Raw genomic sequence first — 22,016 nt, 5'->3', positions numbered from 1 at the left:
ATGAATTGGCTTTAATATTGAGCATTAAAAGTATTCCGCCTCTTAAATCGTGGTACCGCAAACTGATACATATTAAAATACTGTAATATATCCTTGTTGATACAGAGACATTCCAAGGGGCATGAGCTGTTCACTAAAGTGTGTCAACATCTTAATCTTCTGGAGAAGGACTATTTTGGACTGGCCTTTTGGGATTCAACAAATCAGAGAGTAAGAAACTTTATTTTATTTTCAAAATCAGGCAATGTTCATGTCAAAATCTAGCTATCCTTTTTCTTTCTTATTGAGGCATTCAAAATTTGATTTGATAATTCAGCTTAATAACCTGTCAGATGTAAGCAAGCAATGTTCATCTTTGAATTATAAATGCAGGAAGTTCTGCTATGATGTGTATTTTCATACCACAAATTGAATATTGATAAATCAGGCAGCACTATTTGTATTATGCAGGCCAAATTGGCTATGAAGCAATTTCTATTGCGACCAAGGGAAACGCTTAAGTTATTTCAAAAATTGAAAAGTAGAAAGAAAAACTGAATTGGAGGAGAAAAAACCCTTAGGGGGGGAAAAAACTGTTTCCATGTAATCTCCCTGTAATTGGACATTGTCCCTTAAAAACAGTCTGTCAGTTTCACTACAGGTGGCCCTTGTAACTGACAACTAATCACTTATTTTGACATGGGTGCAATGATACTCTATGAAACAATGTAATGTACACCCATTAATATTTTTAACCTGCAGTAACAAAAAAAGTTATAGCTATTAAAAGGATATTTATTTTTGAAACCCTATGAGAGAAATAACTTCTGTTACTGCTAATCTCCTTTCCCCACTAACACAATAGTTTTTACAGTGGGATTTTTCTATAACATAACATTTCTTATGAATGCAACTATCGTATTATAGTAGAACTTCTTGAATATAAAGAAAACCATGACATAATGGAATAATGGATTATTTGTATCACTTTTCTGGATGTGAATGGTATAGTAGGAAAGTGCCAGAATGTATATATTCTTGCAAGCTGTTCCTTTCCTACATTTCACGGAATCAAACCACACATAAGGAAGCCAAGTCTTGTGAAGACCCAACCAATTAGTATTCACTAACTCTTCTCCCCATAGTCTAGCATTTTTTTCCTTCAAGAATGTATCCAATTTCCTTTTGAAAATAATTATTAAATCTGTTCTCACTGCACTTACATTACAGTTAACTCATTACAGATCAGAGTAACTCACTACATAAAAACAAAAGTTATCTTATCTCTGGTCCTTCTACCAGTCATCTTCCAAAATTGTACCTATGACCCTTGTGACGCTTACATCTATCTGTTTACCTCATCAAAACACTCTCTTATTCTGAACATCTGTCTCTATTAAATCTCCCTGTAATCTTTTATGTGCCAGCAAAGGACAACATTGTTTTTAAGATGTTCTGTGTAAAGAAAGTCCTTTGCCTCTTGTATTAAACAAATCTGCTCTGAAAATTTGTGTTGGTATTAAATGATGAAGATGTTAAGAAAGATGAGCAAATATTTAATAAGTTTTGGCAGGAAAGGTGTATCTGGAAAATGTTCCTGAAGGTGAATAAATGGATAGATTGGTAGTTTAAATTATTTATCAACTAACATTAATGGCGCAAGTATTCTGTTACTTTAGTGCTTTTATATTCAGGATTTATATTGGCTTTCAACTAAATGAGGCACAGTTTACCATTTAAAGTACTGTTGCCGGTTTTATAGAATGGGGCTCAGTATATTCCCATGATGAAGGAAATTGCATGGCAATATCAAGTTGGTAGATACCTGTGAGATGCTATCAGACTTGTAAAAGCAGAACAGAGCATTGTGAAAGATAAAGTGCTGGCGAACTAGTATTTAGACTATTTTTCATATTTGCTCCTCCAGTAGTCGGTGATGTATGTGACTGAGCCTGCTGTGTATTTCAAAGAAGTCGTGATTGGTCTGCATTTGGATTATACACATAACATAAATACTGAGCACTTTATGCATGTTGTGTCATTTGAAACATCGCATTAATTTTGCTTCCTATTGAGATGTGATTGCTGTGCAATTTGAGAAATTATACTTTTTATCCAAAGTATTTTGTTCACTGGTTAAATGGTCTGCACGGTGATTTTGATTATATAAGGAGTTCAGTTATCACTTTCCATCACAGTTGGGAAAGAATAATGGATGAATGAACCCTCAGAGATAATTTAATTTCTATTTAGAACCATTTGAATGGCTTTGGTTTATTTGATGAGTAAGGTTAAATAGTGCTATCAAACACTTGTCATTATCCCTGGCTTTTGAGAGCTGAATGTGATCTGAATAACTGAACATGGAGTCAATTGTGAGCCAGAGTTGTAGTGCACATTATTTGTCATTAATGAGAATCTCATAGCATCAGAACACCAGGTATACCTGATCTTTATTTATTAGTTACATATATTGAACATGTTTATGGAAAATAAACCATATTGATTTTGGGCACCAAAACTGAATATCTTGTGCATTTGAAATTAATTTTATAATCCATTTGATAATCTGGCATTTTTAGCACTCTGAACTCCATGTGGGCAATTCACCTCATAATATTTCATGATGGTAAATTGGGGACTCTGGGTTTACAAATAAAGTTTTATGTCAGAGTTGCCCTAAAGAGGTATTGGTTTAAAGGTTGATTGATATGTAAAATTATCAGGAGGTTATAAAAATATTGTATGAAAAGTTGTGAACTGCAGATTATCAGTAACTTGGTCCTATGGATTCTGAACTGGCCTATTGATAGAATACAGAGGGTTGTGGTGGAAGGACAATATTCAGGCTGTATATCTGTGACCAGTGAGGCTCCGCAAGGATCCATGCTAGGACCTCTGATCTTTGTGATACATATAAATGACCTGGACACAAGTGTAGACGGCTTGATTAGTAAATTTGCAGATTACGCCAAAATGCTGGGATTGTGGATAGTAAGGAAGGCTATCGAAGTATACAGCAGGATATAGATCAGCTACAGAAATGGGCAGAGAAATGGCAGATGGAGTTTAATCCGACCAAATGTGAGGTGTTGAACTTTGGATGGTCAAATGTAAGTGGAAAATATACAATTAATGGAATGACCCTTAACAGCATTGATGTACAAAGGGATTTTGGGTCCCAAGTCCATAACTCCTTGAAAGTGGCAACGCTAGTAGATAGTGGTAAAGAAAGCAAATGGTACGCTTGTGTATATAGGTTGGGGCATTGAGTATAAGAGTCAGGAAGTCATGATGCAGCTTTATAGGACTTTGGTTAGGCTGCATTTGGAGTATTTGGGGGTATGGAGAGAAGGCAGGTACAGGATACTGAGTTGGATGATCAGCCATGATCATATTGAATGGCGGTGCAGGCTCGAAGGGCCGAATGGCCTACTCCTGCACCTATTTTCTATGTTTCTATGTATTGCGTGTAGATCAGGTCGCCCCGATACAGGAATGATGTGGAGGCTTTGGAAAGCCTGCAGAGGATGTTTACCAGAATGATGCCTGGATTAGGACGTATCGGCTACAGGTTTTTTTTTTCCTTTCTTTTGAATATGCTAAAGGAGCTTTCTTTTATGATTATAGTTGTGGCGACTACACTAATATGTTGAACCTATTGTTCAGGATTTGGTCCACAATGTGATTTATATTTGTCAAACAAGCAGTTCATGTAACATTTTTTTATGATTTCAGAGTTGGCTGGATCTTACCAAAGAGATTAAGAAGCAAATGCAGGGTAAGATATTTTCTCATCCAATCCATCTAAAATCACTTATCTGGTTTACGCAATAGCAGGATTCTATTGTCTGATGTATTCCAAAGCTTCTAAGAGTTTGTCTGTGCAACATAGATCTTAAATGATCCTTGAAGGATTCCCCACAGCTACTTGTTTATAAATTCCTCACCAAATAAATCTGAACATGTTGGTAATGTAACATTGGCATAAGCAGCACTTTTATTTTGTACACATTAGGGATTTCATGATGGCTTGGATTTTTTTGAAATTCTGTTTTGCACTTGGACGCATTCTCTCAATGGTCTCTCTGACTTTAATGCCTTGAATATTTGCAAAATAAATTATCATTGAAGGCCAGGTCTAGATCCTGAACTTGCGACTGATGGGGGATGATGGGGATCACAGCCAGAGTTGGAAGTAAGCAATGACTCGGAGAAGGGAATCTAGGTAATGCAGGGCCAAAGCTGCAGTAGAGCAATTGGGAACTTGGTGATCAGAGCTAAAATATGGAGCAGGGAGGGTGGAGTCAATGGGAAGTGTAGTGGTGCTGTGATCCATGGGCCAGGGTCACAATTGTGTGTGGGGGGGGGGGGGGGGGGGGGGGGGGGGGGGGCTGGAGGTTGTGGACTTAAGTTAGAAAGTGAGTTGAGGTTTGGTGGATCGTAGACGGTCAGGGTTTAATGACAACACATTGTTTCTTTCTGCTTCAGGTGGTCCATGGGATTTTACTTTCAATGTGAAGTTTTACCCTCCAGACCCTGCACAGCTGACTGAAGATATAACAAGGTGTACAGCTGTGTTCTCTTAATTTTTTTTAATCGATCATATATTTGATCATAATGTTTTTGAAAATGTTAAGTGCTTTGCTTGGGTATGCATGGGTACTAAATATAATTACCATGTAATTACAAATGTGTGTAAAATAATAATGTAAATTTTGAAATCTTGTGCAAGTACACTCATTTCACGGCAGTAGAAAATAGAATAATTTTAAGATGGTTAAATATAAAAAACGTGCTGGGCTGGATTATAATTTGGTTAGGATTTTAACAGCTATTTATAGGTATTCAAAATATTATTTAGAAGACTATTGTTTACAATATTCCATAGCATACTGAAAGCGGATTATTTAAAACTAATGAAACGGGCATTTGTAGTTGATTCGACTATTTCCAGAACTGTTTCATGAAAGATCTGGATTTTGTGGTAATAACACCAGCAAAACTGTTGGTATTCACAGTCATTACAGAGTGAAATTGACTGCAGTTACCAGGATACATATTTAGATAGTTGAGAAAATCCCAGAAATATTTTGGTGGTTCATTGTTCCTGACAGAGAGCACTGTTTTGCAACTCACCCCCATGATATTCTCCAACAATCAGTTGATGCAGACCTCATGTATTTATCAAATATTGGTGCTCCAAAGTACCCTGAAAATATTAGACTTTACTCCTGTAATGTAAGGGTTAAACACTGCATATATTTCATTACAGCTGCATGAGGCTAAGCGTTTAAGCATCATAGAATCCTAGAAAGACACAACACAATAAGCGAAACATCTTCAGCACACCAAGTGAGGACTGAAAATTACCCATGCATTTTCACACCCATCCTAACCTAACCTATGTTATTCTCCCCCCCCCCCCATACAAAAAACAAAAGTACTGTAAGAATTCAGAGGGTCAGGCAGCATCTGTAGAGGGGATGAACAACAAGGAGTCTGAAAATAGGTGGATGGGAAATATGTTTTGTTGATGAAGGGTAAACAATAGGAGTCCTTTATCCATGCTGAAGGAAGTGATAGGCATGGGAAAATTAGAACACATAAAAGACACAGAAAGGTGTATATATAGGAAAATGTGGAGGGAAGTGGTCCAGGCACAGGCTAGTCAGACTAGCTTGATTTGGCAACTTGGTCAGCATGGATGAGTTGGGCCAAAGGGCTTGTTTCCATGTTGTACAACTTTGTGATTAATTCTTCCAAGGACACAGCTGCAACTTTATTATAATTTGTGATATTTTGTCAGACTTTTTTACATTTGTTTATTGATTATTCTGTACTGTTTTGTATTTATATGTCATTTTCCTTTTCTATTCCCTACAATTATTGCAAACGATGTTCTACCCTCATTGGATAACTGCTTTTCTTTCATCTGTTACCAGTCACCCTGTGCATGCACTGTACTGGCAGCATGCTTTTGTTATAATGCCACTCACTTGCTGCTTTGAACACGATCAAGCTCTGTACCTTAACCTGTGAATTTCCAAACACCTGTTACTTCCTTATTTTTCATTGTTCTTTTTCATTCATTTATGTTATGTAGAGAAGCCCACATATATTGTCCTTGAGAAAGTACTAATGAGCTACTTGACTGCTGCGGTTCTCCCACAGTATGTGACTGATCAAGTAGCGCACATCTACTCACGGTAGTTAGACCCAGTGAGGATGATAGAATAGTTATGTATTTCTAAATTGGGATTTATTGTGGCTTGGAGTGCAACATGCAGTTAGTGGTATTCCACTGGAAGTGGGATGTATTCTTTATAATACATTATCAAACCATTGCCAATACTATTGGCTACACAGTTAAGCTGCAACACATGTCATTACCCAAGTTATCTATTATATGTTTATTTAACCTTTATTCAAAATTATTTAGGGTTGTTTATGTGGAATTTACTTGTGCTTTAAATTTACTCTTTCCAATAGCTTATTAAAATACAATTGATTACAAATGTGTTCTTTCAGATATTACTTATGTCTTCAGCTGCGTCAGGACATAATTACTGGATGTTTGCCTTGTTCATTTGTTACTCTTGCCCTTTTGGGATCGTATACAGTTCAGTCAGAGCTGGGCGAATATGATCCAGAGCTACATGGAACAGATTATCTCACAGAGTTAAGGTTGGCTCCAAATCAAACAAAAGAACTGGAAGAAAAAATAAAGGAGCTTCATAAAACCCACAGGTATTCATTCTTAAATTAAAAACCTTTTAACTTGGAAGTTTGCTGGTTGAAATGCTCATGTGATCATAATTCTATTTTCCTCGATAAATATCTCTGGTGCCATCTTGGAAATTGGTCCGTCGTTTTTTAAATATGGTTATACCTATTGTTCATGGTGCACTTTGGAAATTAACAGTATCTTAGTTACACTATAGATATTAGCATACTAATGGTTAAGGGGAAGCTTTTCAAAGTGGTAAACAAAAAGCAAACAAAAACAGGCACATGGACAAGGTTGAGTTGATAAAAGATTTGTAAAAACATATATTTAAAGACAAATTGTGTTTCGTTAACCTGATTTGAATTCTTCTGCTGAAATACTAGAGAATGTTGATAAACTGAGCATGGAAGATGTTGACCTCATGGATTTTCAGAGGCATTCAATAAAGCCCTACACCAAATGTTTGTTTACAAAATTGATACCTCAAGATTTGAAGGGTCTGTCATTGAATATACAGGAACTTGAAAGCAGACTGGAGGATGAAAGACAATGGCTTTCTGTGTGGGTAGACAGTAGGAAACTGCTCTGTATTTAATTATTGATCAATTCATCTAAGTTTAGTTTTAGTTTACAGAGGCAGGGACTAATCAAAGATAATTAGCATGGCCTTGTTAGGAGGAAATGCTGTCTGACCAACACAAATGATTTTTCGAAGAGATAACAATATTTGTTGACAAGGCCAGTGCAATTGATGTTGCCTTTGTGGCCTTCAGTGAGGCCTTTGACCAGGTCCCAATAACAAGCTGGGTCAAAGGTTGGAGCCAGTGAGCTCCACAGCAGGTCTTACTGAATGGTGAGGTCTATGTAACCCACTAGACCCTTCACCTCTGAAAAGTGAAATAATGAAAGTGGCCATATTATGCAGAAACTTTTCCTTCCAATTTCCAAAATTTGCTTGTTCTCATTGCTGTATATATTCTGTGGATTGGCGACATCTGTAATTTTTGATGACGAGGTAAAGCCAGACTGCATTGATGTGTATCTGTGTTGAAGGACATTGAAAATTGTGATTAGTTTGCTCGTATCTAATCCAAGCATCAATTGAAGCATTTGAAATGAGCTAACAGCATAGACCATGGGTATAATCGTATTTTCTTTGTCAGGAGAACTGATCATACAGACATAATACCATTAAGATAGCTACTGGATATTTGTCAGTGGTGACTGTTATGGACTGGGTCTCCATTACACTGGTTGGGTAACTTGTCACATTGTTTATATTTAAAAAAGCAGACGCTCTCCTTCAAAGACAAAGGAAATATTAATCTTTTAAGATATTGAGACATTTGATTATCAAAGTGCTTAAGTATTTTAAACTATTTCTTCCTAGGGCCATGACACCTGCACAAGCAGATCTGCAATTCTTGGAGAATGCTAAGAAGCTTTCAATGTATGGTGTAGATTTTCATCCTGCAAAGGTACACTATCTGTTCATTAATTCTTCTACAAAACACTAAATATTCAGTTTTCCTCATCAAAAACATTGCAGGACAAATTGAAAACATTTGCTTCTCTCTTTTATCTGTAGGAACTGATGCAAGAAACTAGTGCAGAATGTCTAATTTCATAATGTCTGTCTATCTATCTATGCCTTTTGTGTATGCTTAACGTAAATATTTGGAGCTAGCAGTATAATTCAATCTTGTTAATGACTGTGGTTTAAATGTTCCAATTTCTAAACCATTGTTAGCAAAGCAGTGATTTAGCTATTAGGAGAAATGCACAATTAAACATTGGTGGATGTCACAGGAGTGTAAACATACTAAGATCCAGAAACCAGTATTGCAATGGTTGAGGGCGATGTAGCCCAACCTTGCTTATGAAAAGTGAAATACAGAAACCAATAGTGCATGTGTGCAAAAGATAGTCCAATGATTGAAATGTAATTTTATATGCAGCTTATAACACTTCCCAATGTTTAAACTTCTGTGGGATATGATTCATAATGTTAGGCACCGTTGAATAGTTTGAAGACCAGTGTGTATTAATGTATCATTTGGTTTTTCAATTAGAATAGATAGTTGAATGCAATAGTTAAAAATGCAAATATTTTAACCATTTTGGTTACGGGTAACATTTGCAAATAGTAGGAATGCAGAATCTCAATATTATTGTCTGGCTACAAAGAAATGAGATGGGGGGGGGGGGAAGTGATGGGATTACTCTTCCAGGAGCTTGCCCAAATGGTGGCCTCCTGTGCTGTAATAATTATCTCAAAATTAGTAGAGCTGAATGACTGCTTGTATCAATGCTAATTGGAACAATTAAAATAGCATCCCAGTTCAACATGTCTAATTCTGCAGAAAGCATTTCAGTGCTATAGTTGTTGCATTTTTAGTCGCATTATCTTTTTTTTTGTCTGTTTACCACAGTTGAACTCTTATTTATAATTGTTCAATTCTGGTAATGTCACTCGTGGATCTTTGTCTATTTCTGCATTTTCAAATATTACCAAAATAAGGAAAAATACAAGTTTTGATTTTTTTTGCTTGCATTGCAGCATGTTGTTTCAAGTGATTTATTAATCCTTCTTACACACAAAAAGCTTTTATCCTTTGACCCCCATGACATTAATTTATAAATGCACTATATACTGTACGTAACTTGTATAATTTTATTAACCACTTAAATTAATTGAAACCAGATAAATACGGTGAAGGCATGGTGGAAGACCATTTATGTTATGAATTACCAAGCTTTGGTGAAATTTATAGGTTACCCTGGCAATGTCAGAAACTGTCAATTTGTGTAGAGATGAAGCAGTTTGTCCCCTTTACGAACTACCCATTTTTCATCCCATAGCAGATGAAATGCCTTCGACACATAAAATATGCAAGACCTATTCAGAGTGCCTTGGGTCTAGAGTTTTGTAATTGGGGAGATGTATAATTTAAAAATGATAGTTATAAGCAAAGTTTGAATGAAGAAATGACTCTCATTCTTGCATCTGTTGAACAGATTTTACCAATCATTGTTAAGTGCACAATGAGATGAGACCTCGAAGATTTAAAACTTTTTTTGACCTTTTTAATCCCACAAATACATAATCTTTTAGCATAAGAGGATAAACAAAAAAAGATATTTCCTTGGTGCAAACTCCAGCTCTTTGTATTCACTACCCTTAATTACTTTGGCTTTTAGGACTTGGAAGGAGTGGACATCATGCTTGGGGTATCTTCTGGTGGCCTCCTTGTGTACAAAGACCGACTCCGAATAAATCGCTTTGCCTGGCCTAAGGTTCTGAAAATTTCATATAAACGCAGCAGTTTCTTTGTTAAAATTCGTCCGGGAGAGGTATGTCTCCAGTTTAATACAAGTTTACAATGTGAAATTATTCATATTTTGGTTTAAAATATTAATTAACTCTTGCATCTACATACTTTAAGCAAGTGCTTTCCATCATGATGTTATGATCTGCCAGGTGTATTAAGAGTTTTCTGAAAATATTTTTTTTCTAAGCATATTTTGTTGTGCTTAAATATCCATTTGTGAGTTTTGCTAATGCTCACATTTGGGTACTTAAGCACAACAAAAGCATTAATTGCCCGAGCCTTGCTGTCCTGAGGAGGTGTGGGTGAATCTTTGTATTTGAACTGCTGTTCTATAGTTTCATACAGCTGAAATTGGTAGACCATTTGAAAAGGCATTTACGCATGAACAACATAGCCTCTTAGAGTTGCACGTAAACCAGATCAGATGGAAGACGAATGCTTGGACATGGCAGTGAATCAGTTCTACAAGCAAACACTGTCTTGATCCATTTCTATAGGTGGCTTCATATCCCTTGATTTATTTTACAGAGAATTGAAGTTCTAATGCTACAGTGTTGAACGTGGAATTCACATACGCTAGTTCAGTAGCATAATCATGACACTGCCATAGCTATATTCAAAATGTATCACACTCCTGCACTGTTTATGAATTCTATATTCTGTGATGTTAGCTGTATATCACACATTCATTTATTGAATTCCTAGAAAATAACTACCCATTAGCTAGTTTGAAATAGGAAAACAAGGATTATAGATATTCTTTATTTGACAATGTTAAACATTAGTTTAACATAGAAAATAGAATCAGGGTTAGGTCATTTGCACCCTTGTGCCTGGTCTGCATTTAAAGAAGATTGTAGCTAATTGTTTGTCATTATGGCTGCCAGTTTCCTGCTTGTTTCCTATGATATCCAAAATTTTAACAATCCCTATCTTGAATATATTCAGTCACCAAGTCTCCATCGCTCTTATAAAGAGATACATACTTGTTGTTAGTTGTATTTGTTTAAATGTTAGTCATTCTGTTCTTTTTAATCTGCGTAAGATCACTCCTACTCACCTGTGTAGTAATGGCAAGGGAAAGTTGGACATTGGAAAAGAGAGAAATTGCCATTGCACAATATTTTGATTTGTTTTAATGGGAAGAGACTGGAAAACAGAGTAGAATTGGGAAAACATTTCAGAGAAATGCCAAAACTGTTATTCATTGTAATTGTGTTTCTTATCCAAGCAAACTAATTATATTTAATTTGGTGTTTGAAATAATGAAGTTTCAATTCGTATCATGTTTTATTTTTATAACATCTGGGCTTTCTGATGTTACCGACAGTCAATTGAATGCTTTTGAGATATCATTGTTCTGATGCAAGTAAAATCAACAAGAATTCTACAGCTAGCAAAGTGGAAATAATAATTGTGATAAATAGCCAAAAAAGCTGTTTTACCTCATGGTCTTCATGTACAACGTTGTGTTTGATGCACAAGGTTTTCTTGTGTCTTTCTCAATTCCTCAGGACATAATGGGTGTTTGGAAGTATTGTTGTTTATAGAACTTATATGGACAATTTATTGTTGTCCATATAAGTGCCCATTGTTGTGTAGTTGTGTGATGTGAAACTAAATGGCCTGATCCACTACACGAGTTTACCCAAGAGCTCTCCCGAGTTTAAAAAAAATCAAACTCGTGGTAAGTCCGTAGCGGGTACGTCGGAGCTCGGGACGTCTCTTAGTGGCTCGTAACGCAAACGGTAGGTACCCGGGGAAACGCGGTAAGCTTGTGAAGTTTTTTCATGTCGAAAAATGTCCACGAGAGCCCCGAGTACCTACGAGTGGCTATTACCGTAATTCTCCGAGTTCGTATCAGGGGAAACCCGGAAAAACTCTTGAATTACCTCGTACAGTCGGACAGGGCCCTGAGAGAATAATCCCAGTAAACATGAACCAGACTATAAGCTTTTGAGTTTAAAAAAATAGATGTAGCGCCATCTGTGGGCAGAATAAATTGTTGTTAGATCTCATGAAGATTTTTTTCTTTTCTGATCTGCCCTATACTATGTTCTCGTGAAAGCAGTAATATCTCTGGTATTGTGTTTAACCCAGTGCCACCTACTTTTTAATCCTTCCTGTTTTAGGATATTATTCTTGGGTAAAATAAAAGTAAAAAATGCAGGTCAGACCTCCTTGGTGGAAAGACTTAATGTTTCAGATTGAAGACTTGTTTAGAAATAGAAAAATAAGAAAACTAGTTGGTTAGTTAGAATAAAACAAATATCTCCTGTAGAGGATGGCACAGTGGTGCAGATGGTAAAGCAGATGTCTCAGTGTCCGAGACCTGGGTTCGGTCCTGACCTCCGATGTTTGTTTGGAGGTGGACTGTTCTTCCCAAGAACGCGTGGATTTCCTCTGGGTGCTCCGGCTTCCTCCCACATCCCAAAGTAGTGCAGGTTTGTAGGTTAGAATTGGCCCTGGTGTATATTTCCCTTATTGTGTGGGATAAAATAGAACTAGTGTGAACAGGTGATCACTGGTCAGAGCAGACTCATTGGGCCAAAGGGCCTGTTTCCATACTGTATCTTTTAATCAATCAATTATGGGCGAGGCCAAATTTGGAGTATGGCTTCTGTAGAAAGGAGATAGATTTTTTTAATTGCACAAAAGTATGAAGCAGAACTGCAAGCCACAATGCTGCTGAGCATGAGGTTTGAGGATTTATGGAGATATATTCCCAAATCCGAATAGTTTGTAACTTAAAGGGTATTCGTCAGGTGTCATTGACAAGTAGGGTATCTTTGTCATTGACTATGGAATGTGATCCATTATATTTCTGTAGTACTAATTAAGCACATGCTTACACAGCAAATGTCAAAATACAAAAGATGGGTCATATTCTCAGTGCTTTAGCAACCGTGTGACGTCAATTTCCAGTATTTCAAGCTGTGGCGATTCTTGTAACGCTTTAAAAAAAATAGCTGCAAGTTTGTGTTGAAACCAGGAACTGCAGATGCTTGTTTACAAAAAAAGGCAGTGCTGGAGTCTGGAGTAATCAGCGTGTTGGGCAGCATCCCTAGTGAACTCATTCTGGATGATCAGCCATTATCATGTTGATTGGTGGTGCTGGCTCGAAGGACCGAATAGCCTACTCCTACACCTATATTCTATGTTTCTAACGTAGCTAGGCGATGCTTCGGTTCAGAACTCTTTTTCAGACCACGTTTGGTGTCGGGAACCTTCCTCAGACCTGAAGTAGGGTCCCAACCCGAAATGTCTCCTATCCATGTTCTCCAGGGATGCTGCCTGACCTGCTGAGTTACTCCAACTCTTTGTGCAAGTTAGTGTTGATGGAATTATTTATCTGTTCTGCATTCATTTATCAGGATCAGTGTGAAAGTACTATTGGGTTTAAGCTGGCCAATTACCGTGCTGCCAAAAAATTGTGGAAAGTATGCGTGGAAAATCATGCATTTTTCAGGTATGTATCTACAACACACAGCTGGAGGAGTAAAGAATAATTTGCAGAGAATGTAAATGTTTATTGATTCAAATATTTAACATTAATATTATGATCTTCCCATTTGCAATCGCCTATAAGTTCAGCCTGTCGGTAATTCAAGTTGAAAAACCTAAAAGCTATCCCATAAAAGACTTTAATTGAATAATTAATATAGTTTAGTTTAGAGATACAGCGTGGAATCAGGCCCTTTGGCCCACCAAGTCCGCATCGGCCGGCGATCCCCGCACAGTAACACCACCCAACACACTAGGTACAATTAACACATACACCAAGCCAATTAACCTACATACTTGTATGTCTTTGGAGTGTGGGAGGAAACTGAAGATCTCAGAGAAAACCCACGCGGTCACGGGGAGAACGTACAAACTCCGTACAGACAGCACCCATAGTCGGGATCGAACCCGGGTCTCCAGCGCTGCAAGTGCTGTAAGACAGCAACTCAAACGCCGTACTACCATGAACGAAAGTTCTTTAGTTGTGCGCATGAATTCTTTGCATGGCCAGGAAAACAAAAACAAACTTTAAGCCTAAAGTACCCATAAAGATTTATTTGACAACATTTCGATTTTTTTTTGCCTTCGCAGTAAAGAGAAAAATATTAGAATATTCTTGTATGCTTTGCCTCCCTACGCTATTTAACTTGATTTTTTCCCCAGTAGGCTAACAACTCCAGAATCCTCGGCAAAAAGCAAGTTCTTGTCCCTGGGTTCCAAATTTCGTTACAGCGGTCGAACACAAGCGCAGACCAGGGAAGCAAGTGCCCTAATTGACAGACCAGCTCCCCGTTTTGAACGTACTGCAAGCAAGCGGGCATCCAGAAGCCTTGATGGAGGTAACTTTATCTGGGATTATAAATAAAACATCCTTACTTGCACAGTATCATTGAAACTATAGGGTAACAACACCTATTACCAATGTAATGTTCAGTGGTTTTTTTAATTCAAACTACCGAAGATAGCCAGAGCAAGTTGATGGCTATTTTGTTTTATCAAATTATATTGCTTTCAATAGAGATCGAACATTCAAATCATTTCTGCAGTTACTAAGTTTCCCAGAAAGCTACAGTATCTATTAGATAAGGATAGCAATTGACTTTTTAACATATGTAATAAGTACTATGTGTGAAAATGTAGTTGTTCAACAACTTCTTGAAACCTAGGACGTGGCTGGTGCTAAAATCCTGTTTTATTTGCTGGTTATTACATTCTTTTTTTTCTTTAATTGGGAAAATTCCACTCATGATGTTCTTACCAGCCTTTTTGCATTCTAAAAGGAAACTACCTCTTTGGGATATTAAATACATATAGTTGATTTGATTCAGTTTCCGTTGACATTAAAAATTGCAAGTGGTTCTGGCAGTTAGAGCTATTCGGCACCAAAACAGGCTCTTTGGCACAACTTGTTCGTGCCGAGCAAGATGTCGATCTAAGGTAGTCCCACTTGTCTGCATCTGCCCCACATGCTCCCAAACCTGTTCTGTCCATGTACCTGTTAGTGACTTTTAAATGTCATCATTATGACTGCGGGTACCACTTCCTCTGGCAGATTGTATGGAAAAAGTTGCCCCACGGATCCCTTTTTAAATCTTTTCCTTCTCACCTTAAACCTATGCTTTGAAGTATTAGTCTCTTTCTATCCTGCAGAAGTGACAATGAATATTCACCTGATCAACATCCTTCAAGATTTTGTATCTCTATAGGGTTACCCTTATAGCAAGTGACTAAGATAGTAAATGTTATGGTAGCCATTATCACACAATGGTTTAATTATGGAAGTTATTACAATTGTCTTGGGCCTTCATGAACCCACTCTTGAAGTATAGCCTTGAGGTCACCCAAGGGAGATTTTACTTGTCATTAAAGAGGCACAGCACCAACCTACCTGTTTGCAGGGTTGGCAGGTTTGCTGTATGATTGAGTAGATTGGAATTCATTCTATCGAATGCAGCGGAATTGGAGGAAATTGGAGTAAATGCTTAAAGGCTTTGACTGGCTTAATGGAGGAAGAATGTTTCTCGTGCTGAGGAGTGGAAGTTCAGGGGGTGCCGTATCAGAATAAGAATTGGCAGTTTAAGACAGATGAGAAGACATTTCTACTTCCAGAATGGTGAATCTTTGGAATTCTCTGACTGGAACAGCGGTGGAGCTCACTAATAGTGTTCATTGAAAACAGATCACTGGGCATGAAGGGAATAAGGGGCTATGGACAAAAGCACTGGAAAATGGTGCCGAGGTAGAAGATCAAACATGATCTTGATGAATGGCAGAGCAAGCTCAAGCTGTGTGATAGTTTGCTGCATCCTTTCATATTCACCTGAAACGTATCGCATTCCCTCGCCCTCAGATGCTGCCTGATCTGCTGAGAAGTTTCTGTTTTTTAGCATTTGCAATATATTTTGTGTTTTTGGACATTTGCAATTGCAATCCGAAAGCAGCATTTCCTTTCCAGAAATTAATGATTTCTCTTGGAACTTTTCAAATCCACGATATGCTAATAAAGTTTAAATTATTTTAAAACTTTTTCTTCTCATTGAAACATATAAGATTGTTAAGGGTTTGGACATGCTAGAGGCAGGAAACATGTTCCCGATTTTGGGAGAGTCCAGAACCAGGGGCCACAGTTTAAGAATAAGCAGTAAGCCATTTAGAATGGAGACGAGAAAACACTTTTTCTCACAGAGAGTGGTGAGCCTGGAATTCTCTGCCTCAGAGGGCAGTGGAGGTGGATTCTCTGGATGCTTTCAAGAGAGAGCTAGATAGGGCTCTTAAAAATAGCGGAGTCTGGGGATATGGGGAGAAGGCAGGAACGCGGTACTGATTGGGGATGATCAGCCATAATCACTTTGAATGGAAGTGCTGGCTCGAAGGGCCGAATGGCCTACTCCTGCACCTATTGTCTATTGTCTTCATTAAGACAAAACATGATTTTCGAATGAAAGGAACTGTAAATGTTATATTTGTGCTAACCATGTGTGCATGTAAAATGTACACATTCTCTCCAGCTAAACGTAAGCTTCCAAAAACTTGCATTGAATTACCAGTGGACGAGGATCCTGAGCACAGATGCATTGAAGCACCCAAAGAGCAGCCAGGTACTGGTTTGTTGGCTTGAAGCTCTGTGGTGCTCCTGTTTCTTCATCCTATCCTTCTCAACAAGAAATTGGTTGCACTCGCCATCTGAAGTTCTTCTGTTGATGTAGTGATTTTTTGATTTTTCTAAACATGATGATTAGAACTTAAACTGGAGATAAATTATTATTTTTAACCACTCGCTTTTGGTGCTGTGAACGTTTTTGCAATCAAGTAAACACAAAGTGTGGATTAAATAGTCATCCAAATCAAATGCTCTTATAAGAATGATTTATCAATAAGCAGCTGTTTTCTTCAATACAAGGTAATGAGTACTTTTGTGGTTGTTTTGAATGATTAACAAAGCCTTTGACATAATAAATGTGCATGCTTAAATTTGTGCTGGTTTTTAAAATGCAGAGTAATTACTTTTGTAGTTTTGAATGAGTGGCAAAGCTTTTTTTTTTTTAATTTTTTTTAAATTAGAAGTACAATAAGTTACAGTAGTACAAGCCACATATATCTTATTACATTTGTTGTACCCCTTCATTTTTTGAGCTTTAAGAAAGATAGAAATAAAGGAAGTAAAGAAAGTGAGAAAGTCGTGATAGTGCAAGAAAGTGTTGAAAGAAAAAAGCCCATTAGAGAAAGAGTTAGAGAAGAAAGTGAAGAAATAGACCCTAGGAAAGAAAGAAAGAAAGAAAGAAAGAAAGAAAGAGAAACAATTGCTCTATTATTTAAAAAAACACGCAAAAAGGGATATACCAACTTCATATTTTTCATCCCCCATTACCAGATCCTGGCACCATTTATTTTTTAAATTACTGTTGCACCTTATACTTGTAGTAAATCAATAAATGCAGACCACGTCTTTTGGAAGTGGTCTGCTTTGCCTGCAAGGAGGAGTCTCGTATCTTTTGGCAAAGCTCTTGACATGAAGATAAATGTACACAGCCACAGTTTCAGCATATCTGTATGAGAGTCCACTCAGGGGTTTAGTCACTACATGTTTAGTGCAAGATGCTGCCACATATCATTGCCCTCCTTAAGGAATTGTAGAGTCTGGCCCATCGTTTCCAAAGAAGGCATTGATCAGTTAGCTGCGGTGGAACCTCACTATGTTTACTCAGATGTTGTCTCTATATTTTTAAATATTCAAATATTTTAAAAATGTACACGAGTCAAGTCACCAAAACGGGAAGTGCTGGAAGCATTCAGCAGGTCAGGCAGCATCAGTGGAGCAGGAAACAAAGCAATTAGCGAATGGAAATAAGTACCAAATACTTTATTAAAATAATGTTTCATATTACCAGTGAGTGACTTTGATGCATTTCATTACAGCTGCAGTAGTTGTGACTCCGGACAGAAGTCCAAGACCAGTTACCACTTCTGTGCCAACAATATCTCAGAGTCATTCGGTGGAAGTCAGTAGCCCCCCCACAATTGATACAACAAGAGTGACTGAATCGAATGCAGTTGAACAGGAAGCAAAGGGTAAAATAAAACAAGAAGAACGTCTGGTCGACAGAAGATCTGAACCAGCCCAAGAAGTCAAGGTATGCCCTGAACTGATTTTATGTTTTTAGTCTAGTTTAGTTTAGATACAGCGTGGAAACAGGCCCACTGAATCCACACCATCCAGCGATCCCCACACATTGAAACTATCCTACACACACAAACATTAGGGACAAAATTTGCACTTGTACCAAGCCAATTAGCCTACAAATCTATACGTCAAACCTTTTTAGTAATTAAATCACCCAGAATCTAGTCCGAGCACAGGTTTTATTATCTGGTACGGTTTAGCAGCCTTCTGTGGTATTTTAAGCAATTTGCATTCTAGATGTGTGTTTTTACTTAAGAAAGAATAATTCATGTTTTCTTTGCCAAATGAAAGGACTAAAAATGTGAGCTGAATGATTACTGTTAACAGATCAACTTTATTATTCACTTTGCGATATAAACCTGTCAAGGAAGAATTGAAAGTGCATCCTAAAAATAAACCTAGCAATCTGTTTGAAAATTCCAGGGTTGATTGGGTTAACATTTGAGGAGCATTTGATAACTCTGGGCCTGAACTCACTGCAGTTTGGTAGGATGGGGGGGGATTTTGTTGAGACCTATGGAATAATGAAAGGCCTAGGTAGAATGGGTGTGGAGCGGATGTTTCCTGTAGTGGGAGGGTCTGAGACCAGAGGGCATGGCCTCAGAACACCCAAAGAAAACCCACGAGGTCATAGGGAGAATGTGCAAACTCTGTACAGGCAGCACCCGCAGTCAGGATCGAACCCGGTTCTCCGCTGTTGTATGGCCGCAGCTCTATCGCTGCGCCAATGCGCCACCCAGAATGATGAGGAGGAATTTCTTTAGCCAGAGGGTGGTGAATCTGTGGAATTCATTGCCACAGACTACTGTGGAGGCCGTCATTGGGTATTTTTAAAGTGAAGCCCAATTAATTGTTCTCAATTAGCAAGAGTATAAAAGGTTACGAGGAGAATGGGTTTGAGAGGGAAAAATAAATCCGCCATGATCAAATGGCGGGGCAGACTCAATGGGCCAAATAGCCTAATTCTGTTCCTTTCTTTTATGATCAAAATGGTACACAAGCCTCCACCAGATTTTTAATGGTTATGTGCAAATATTTTTTCTAATTATTTATTCATTATTGGTAGTTGAGTGTCAAACTGATAACGTGCTTTACCTGTTTGAACATGTACTGCCTTTGAAATGGAGCAGCAACTGATGTGCGGGAAGAGCCACATTTGCTCAATGTATTGCTTAATTTTTTTGCCTTTATTAAAGAAACAGCAGATGCTACCTTTTTACTGCAGTGTATTCACAGTAATACATGAGGGTTTTTGTTTTGATTTGTTGAAGTTTATTGATATCGGATGCAGTTGTGTACATCAAGGTTTACCGATATTTATGAAGGATAAACAGAAGGAACCAATCTGCTGGAGGAACTCGGTTTGGAGTGGAGGCGTTGAGTAGCATCCGTGGAAGGAAATGAACAGTCGACATTTCAGGTTGGAAACCTTCATCTGGATTGTCCAGATAAAGGGTCCCAATCTGAAAAGTTAACCATCCACTTCTCTCCATGAATCCTGCTCTACATGCTGAGTTTTTCCAGTAGATGGTTTGTAAAGGGCCTGTCCCACTATACGAGTTTACCCAAGAGCTCTCCCAAGTTTAAAAAAAAATCTAACTCGTGGTAAGTATGTAGAATGTACATAGCGGGTACGTCGGAGCTCGGGACATCTCTTAGCGGCTCGTAACGCTAACGGCAGGTACTCGGGAAACGCGGTAAGCTCGTGAAGTTTTTTCAACATGTTGAAAAATGTCCACGAGAGCCCCGAGTACCTAGGAGCAGCTATTACCATAATTCTCCGAGTTCGAATCAGGGGAAACTCGGGAGATCTCTTGAATTACCTTGTACAGTGGGACAGGCCCTTTAACTCTGATTCCCGCAGTCTCTTGTATGTGCAGAAGTTAATTCCTTTCTATTGAAAACTGTCAGTTTAATTTGAAAAGTTAGTTAGAACATATCTATTGTCAACAGATCAAATTAGATCAATTGAAAATGGAACACTTAACCTGCTAATGAATGAAAGTTACAATGAAAGTTTCAAAATGTAAAATTTTACTCAACCCAGATTTGAAACATTTTAATATGTAAAATTAGATTCCTGAAAATAAAATTAATTTTGAGTAATTCCTTTTTTATTTCTGATGACCTAGGCCCCTGCGCAGCAAACTGAAACCACTCCAATTCCTACCACAGCAAATGATAAATTACAGGTTTGTTTCAGAATTGGAATGAAAACCAGTTCAAGTATTAGATCATTTTAAAGTTTTTGGAAGTCATGAGGACATGGCTCACTAAATTTCATCTCTTTCCACAACATTTATACAGCAAAAGCCTGAAGGAGAAGAAGTCGTTAAAATGCGCAAGGTTAGCATTATTGGCGTTTTTGTAGCTCGGTCTTTGTCCTTGTTTCCACAATTGTTTCCTTTGGTCTATAGCATTATGTTTGTTCATCAATAATGAATTGCCACATTCTGCTTTTTTTTCTTTTTTGATCAAATCTGAGAGTGTTCTTGTGGTTCCATGATCATCCCGTATAGATTCTGCTGCGCTAATGGAAGTTTTTTTGGACACTTTTTATTTGCTACTTTGCAATGCCACAAGAACAACATTTTAATTTTTGTGCTTTTCTTTTTTCCCTTCTTTCATTTCGCAGAAGAGATCAAAGAAAATTGAGGGTGAAAACATTTATGTCAGGCATAGCAATTTAATGTTGGAGGTTTGTATGAACTGAAAGCTTGTTATCATCAAGTTGTCTTTAGCCTACAGTTCTGCATTCATTCTTTGGCTCATTAACACAATTTTGCATGTGCTGCATGTGAAACAAGACACATACATTATTATGTTTTTGTTAATAAAAGCCCTGCTTCTTTCTTTATAAGCAAGCATGGGCATGTTTGTGCTTTTTTTTTTCTTTAAGCTGCTTGAAATTATGGATGGGAAGGAAAGTGGTCTATTAAGATGATCCATTTTGTAAGTGTGTAGTTAGATCAATTGAACAAAATGAGAACTATTTTGGAACCTGTGCAACGCTGTTCTGGTGATGTTGCACGCAATGTATTTCCGTGAATATAGAAATTAAAGTAAGATTGACTGCTCACATTTTGGTGATTCTTGAAACCACAATGATGCATTTTGGCTTAAAGAGACAGTGTTCCATTTGGGTAATTTACATCCGTTACTGAATGAGCTGTCATAGTTCTGGACTCCTGATCAAGTGACACAAATTTGAATCCTACCATTGCAGCTGAGAAATTTATATTCAGGAAATTAATCTAGAATTATTTTTAAAGAAATGAATCTACTGGAATATCATAATGTCCTTCAGGAAAGGAAACCTGGCATCATTACCCTATTTGGCCTCTATGTGACTCCCAGATCCAGCGGTGCAGTTGACTCAACTACTTCCTCCATACAGGAGCAATTAAGGAAGGATAATAATTGCCAGCATTGTCAGTGGTGTATTTGTACCCTGAACAAATAAATGAGGAGAAAACATCAGAAACATAATATTACCTTGTCTCCTTTTGAGTTAAAACTATTTTTTTGCTAACTACATAAAATGTATGGTATCTACAGAAGACTATCACTTATGTTTGACCTGTGCATTTTATTCCATGGTTGTTGTTCTCCTCTCTTGCCATGTAGAGAACATATAACAGTACAGTTGAACATGAGGCCAAGTTAAATTAATCTTCTCCGCCTGCATGTGATCTATATCTTTTAATTCCCTATATATCCATGTACCTATCCAAAAGCCTCTTAAATGCCACTATGGTATCTGCCTCCATCGCCACCCCCGACAGCTCAT

The 22,016-nt window shown here is 37.6% G+C and overlaps 1 protein-coding gene across 15 annotated transcripts in view; it reads left to right on the top strand.

The window, feature by feature from the left end:
* Positions 1-22,016, top strand: part of LOC116988342 (protein 4.1-like) — a 102,536-nt gene that overhangs the window by 47,985 nt on the left and 32,535 nt on the right. For 8 of the 15 annotated variants that reach the window (XM_033044947.1, XM_033044948.1, XM_033044959.1 and 5 more), the window contains 12 exons: positions 106-210; positions 3,718-3,760; positions 4,471-4,546; positions 6,511-6,729; positions 8,100-8,187; positions 9,911-10,063; positions 13,416-13,510; positions 14,209-14,384; positions 17,962-18,176; positions 20,359-20,418; positions 20,534-20,572; positions 20,862-20,924. In XM_033044947.1, the coding sequence (XP_032900838.1) occupies positions 106-210; positions 3,718-3,760; positions 4,471-4,546; positions 6,511-6,729; positions 8,100-8,187; positions 9,911-10,063; positions 13,416-13,510; positions 14,209-14,384; positions 17,962-18,176; positions 20,359-20,418; positions 20,534-20,572; positions 20,862-20,924 (1,332 nt within the window). The remainder of the gene's footprint in view (positions 1-105; positions 211-3,717; positions 3,761-4,470; positions 4,547-6,510; positions 6,730-8,099; positions 8,188-9,910; positions 10,064-13,415; positions 13,511-14,208; positions 14,385-17,961; positions 18,177-20,358; positions 20,419-20,533; positions 20,573-20,861; positions 20,925-22,016) is intronic. The other 7 variants (XM_033044960.1, XM_033044961.1, XM_033044949.1 and 4 more) reach the window with 3 other exon arrangements.

Source organism: Amblyraja radiata, chromosome 27, assembly GCF_010909765.2.
Source record: "Amblyraja radiata isolate CabotCenter1 chromosome 27, sAmbRad1.1.pri, whole genome shotgun sequence".
Taxonomy (NCBI): domain Eukaryota; kingdom Metazoa; phylum Chordata; class Chondrichthyes; order Rajiformes; family Rajidae; genus Amblyraja; species Amblyraja radiata.
This window is presented reverse-complemented; position numbering and strand designations above follow the sequence as displayed.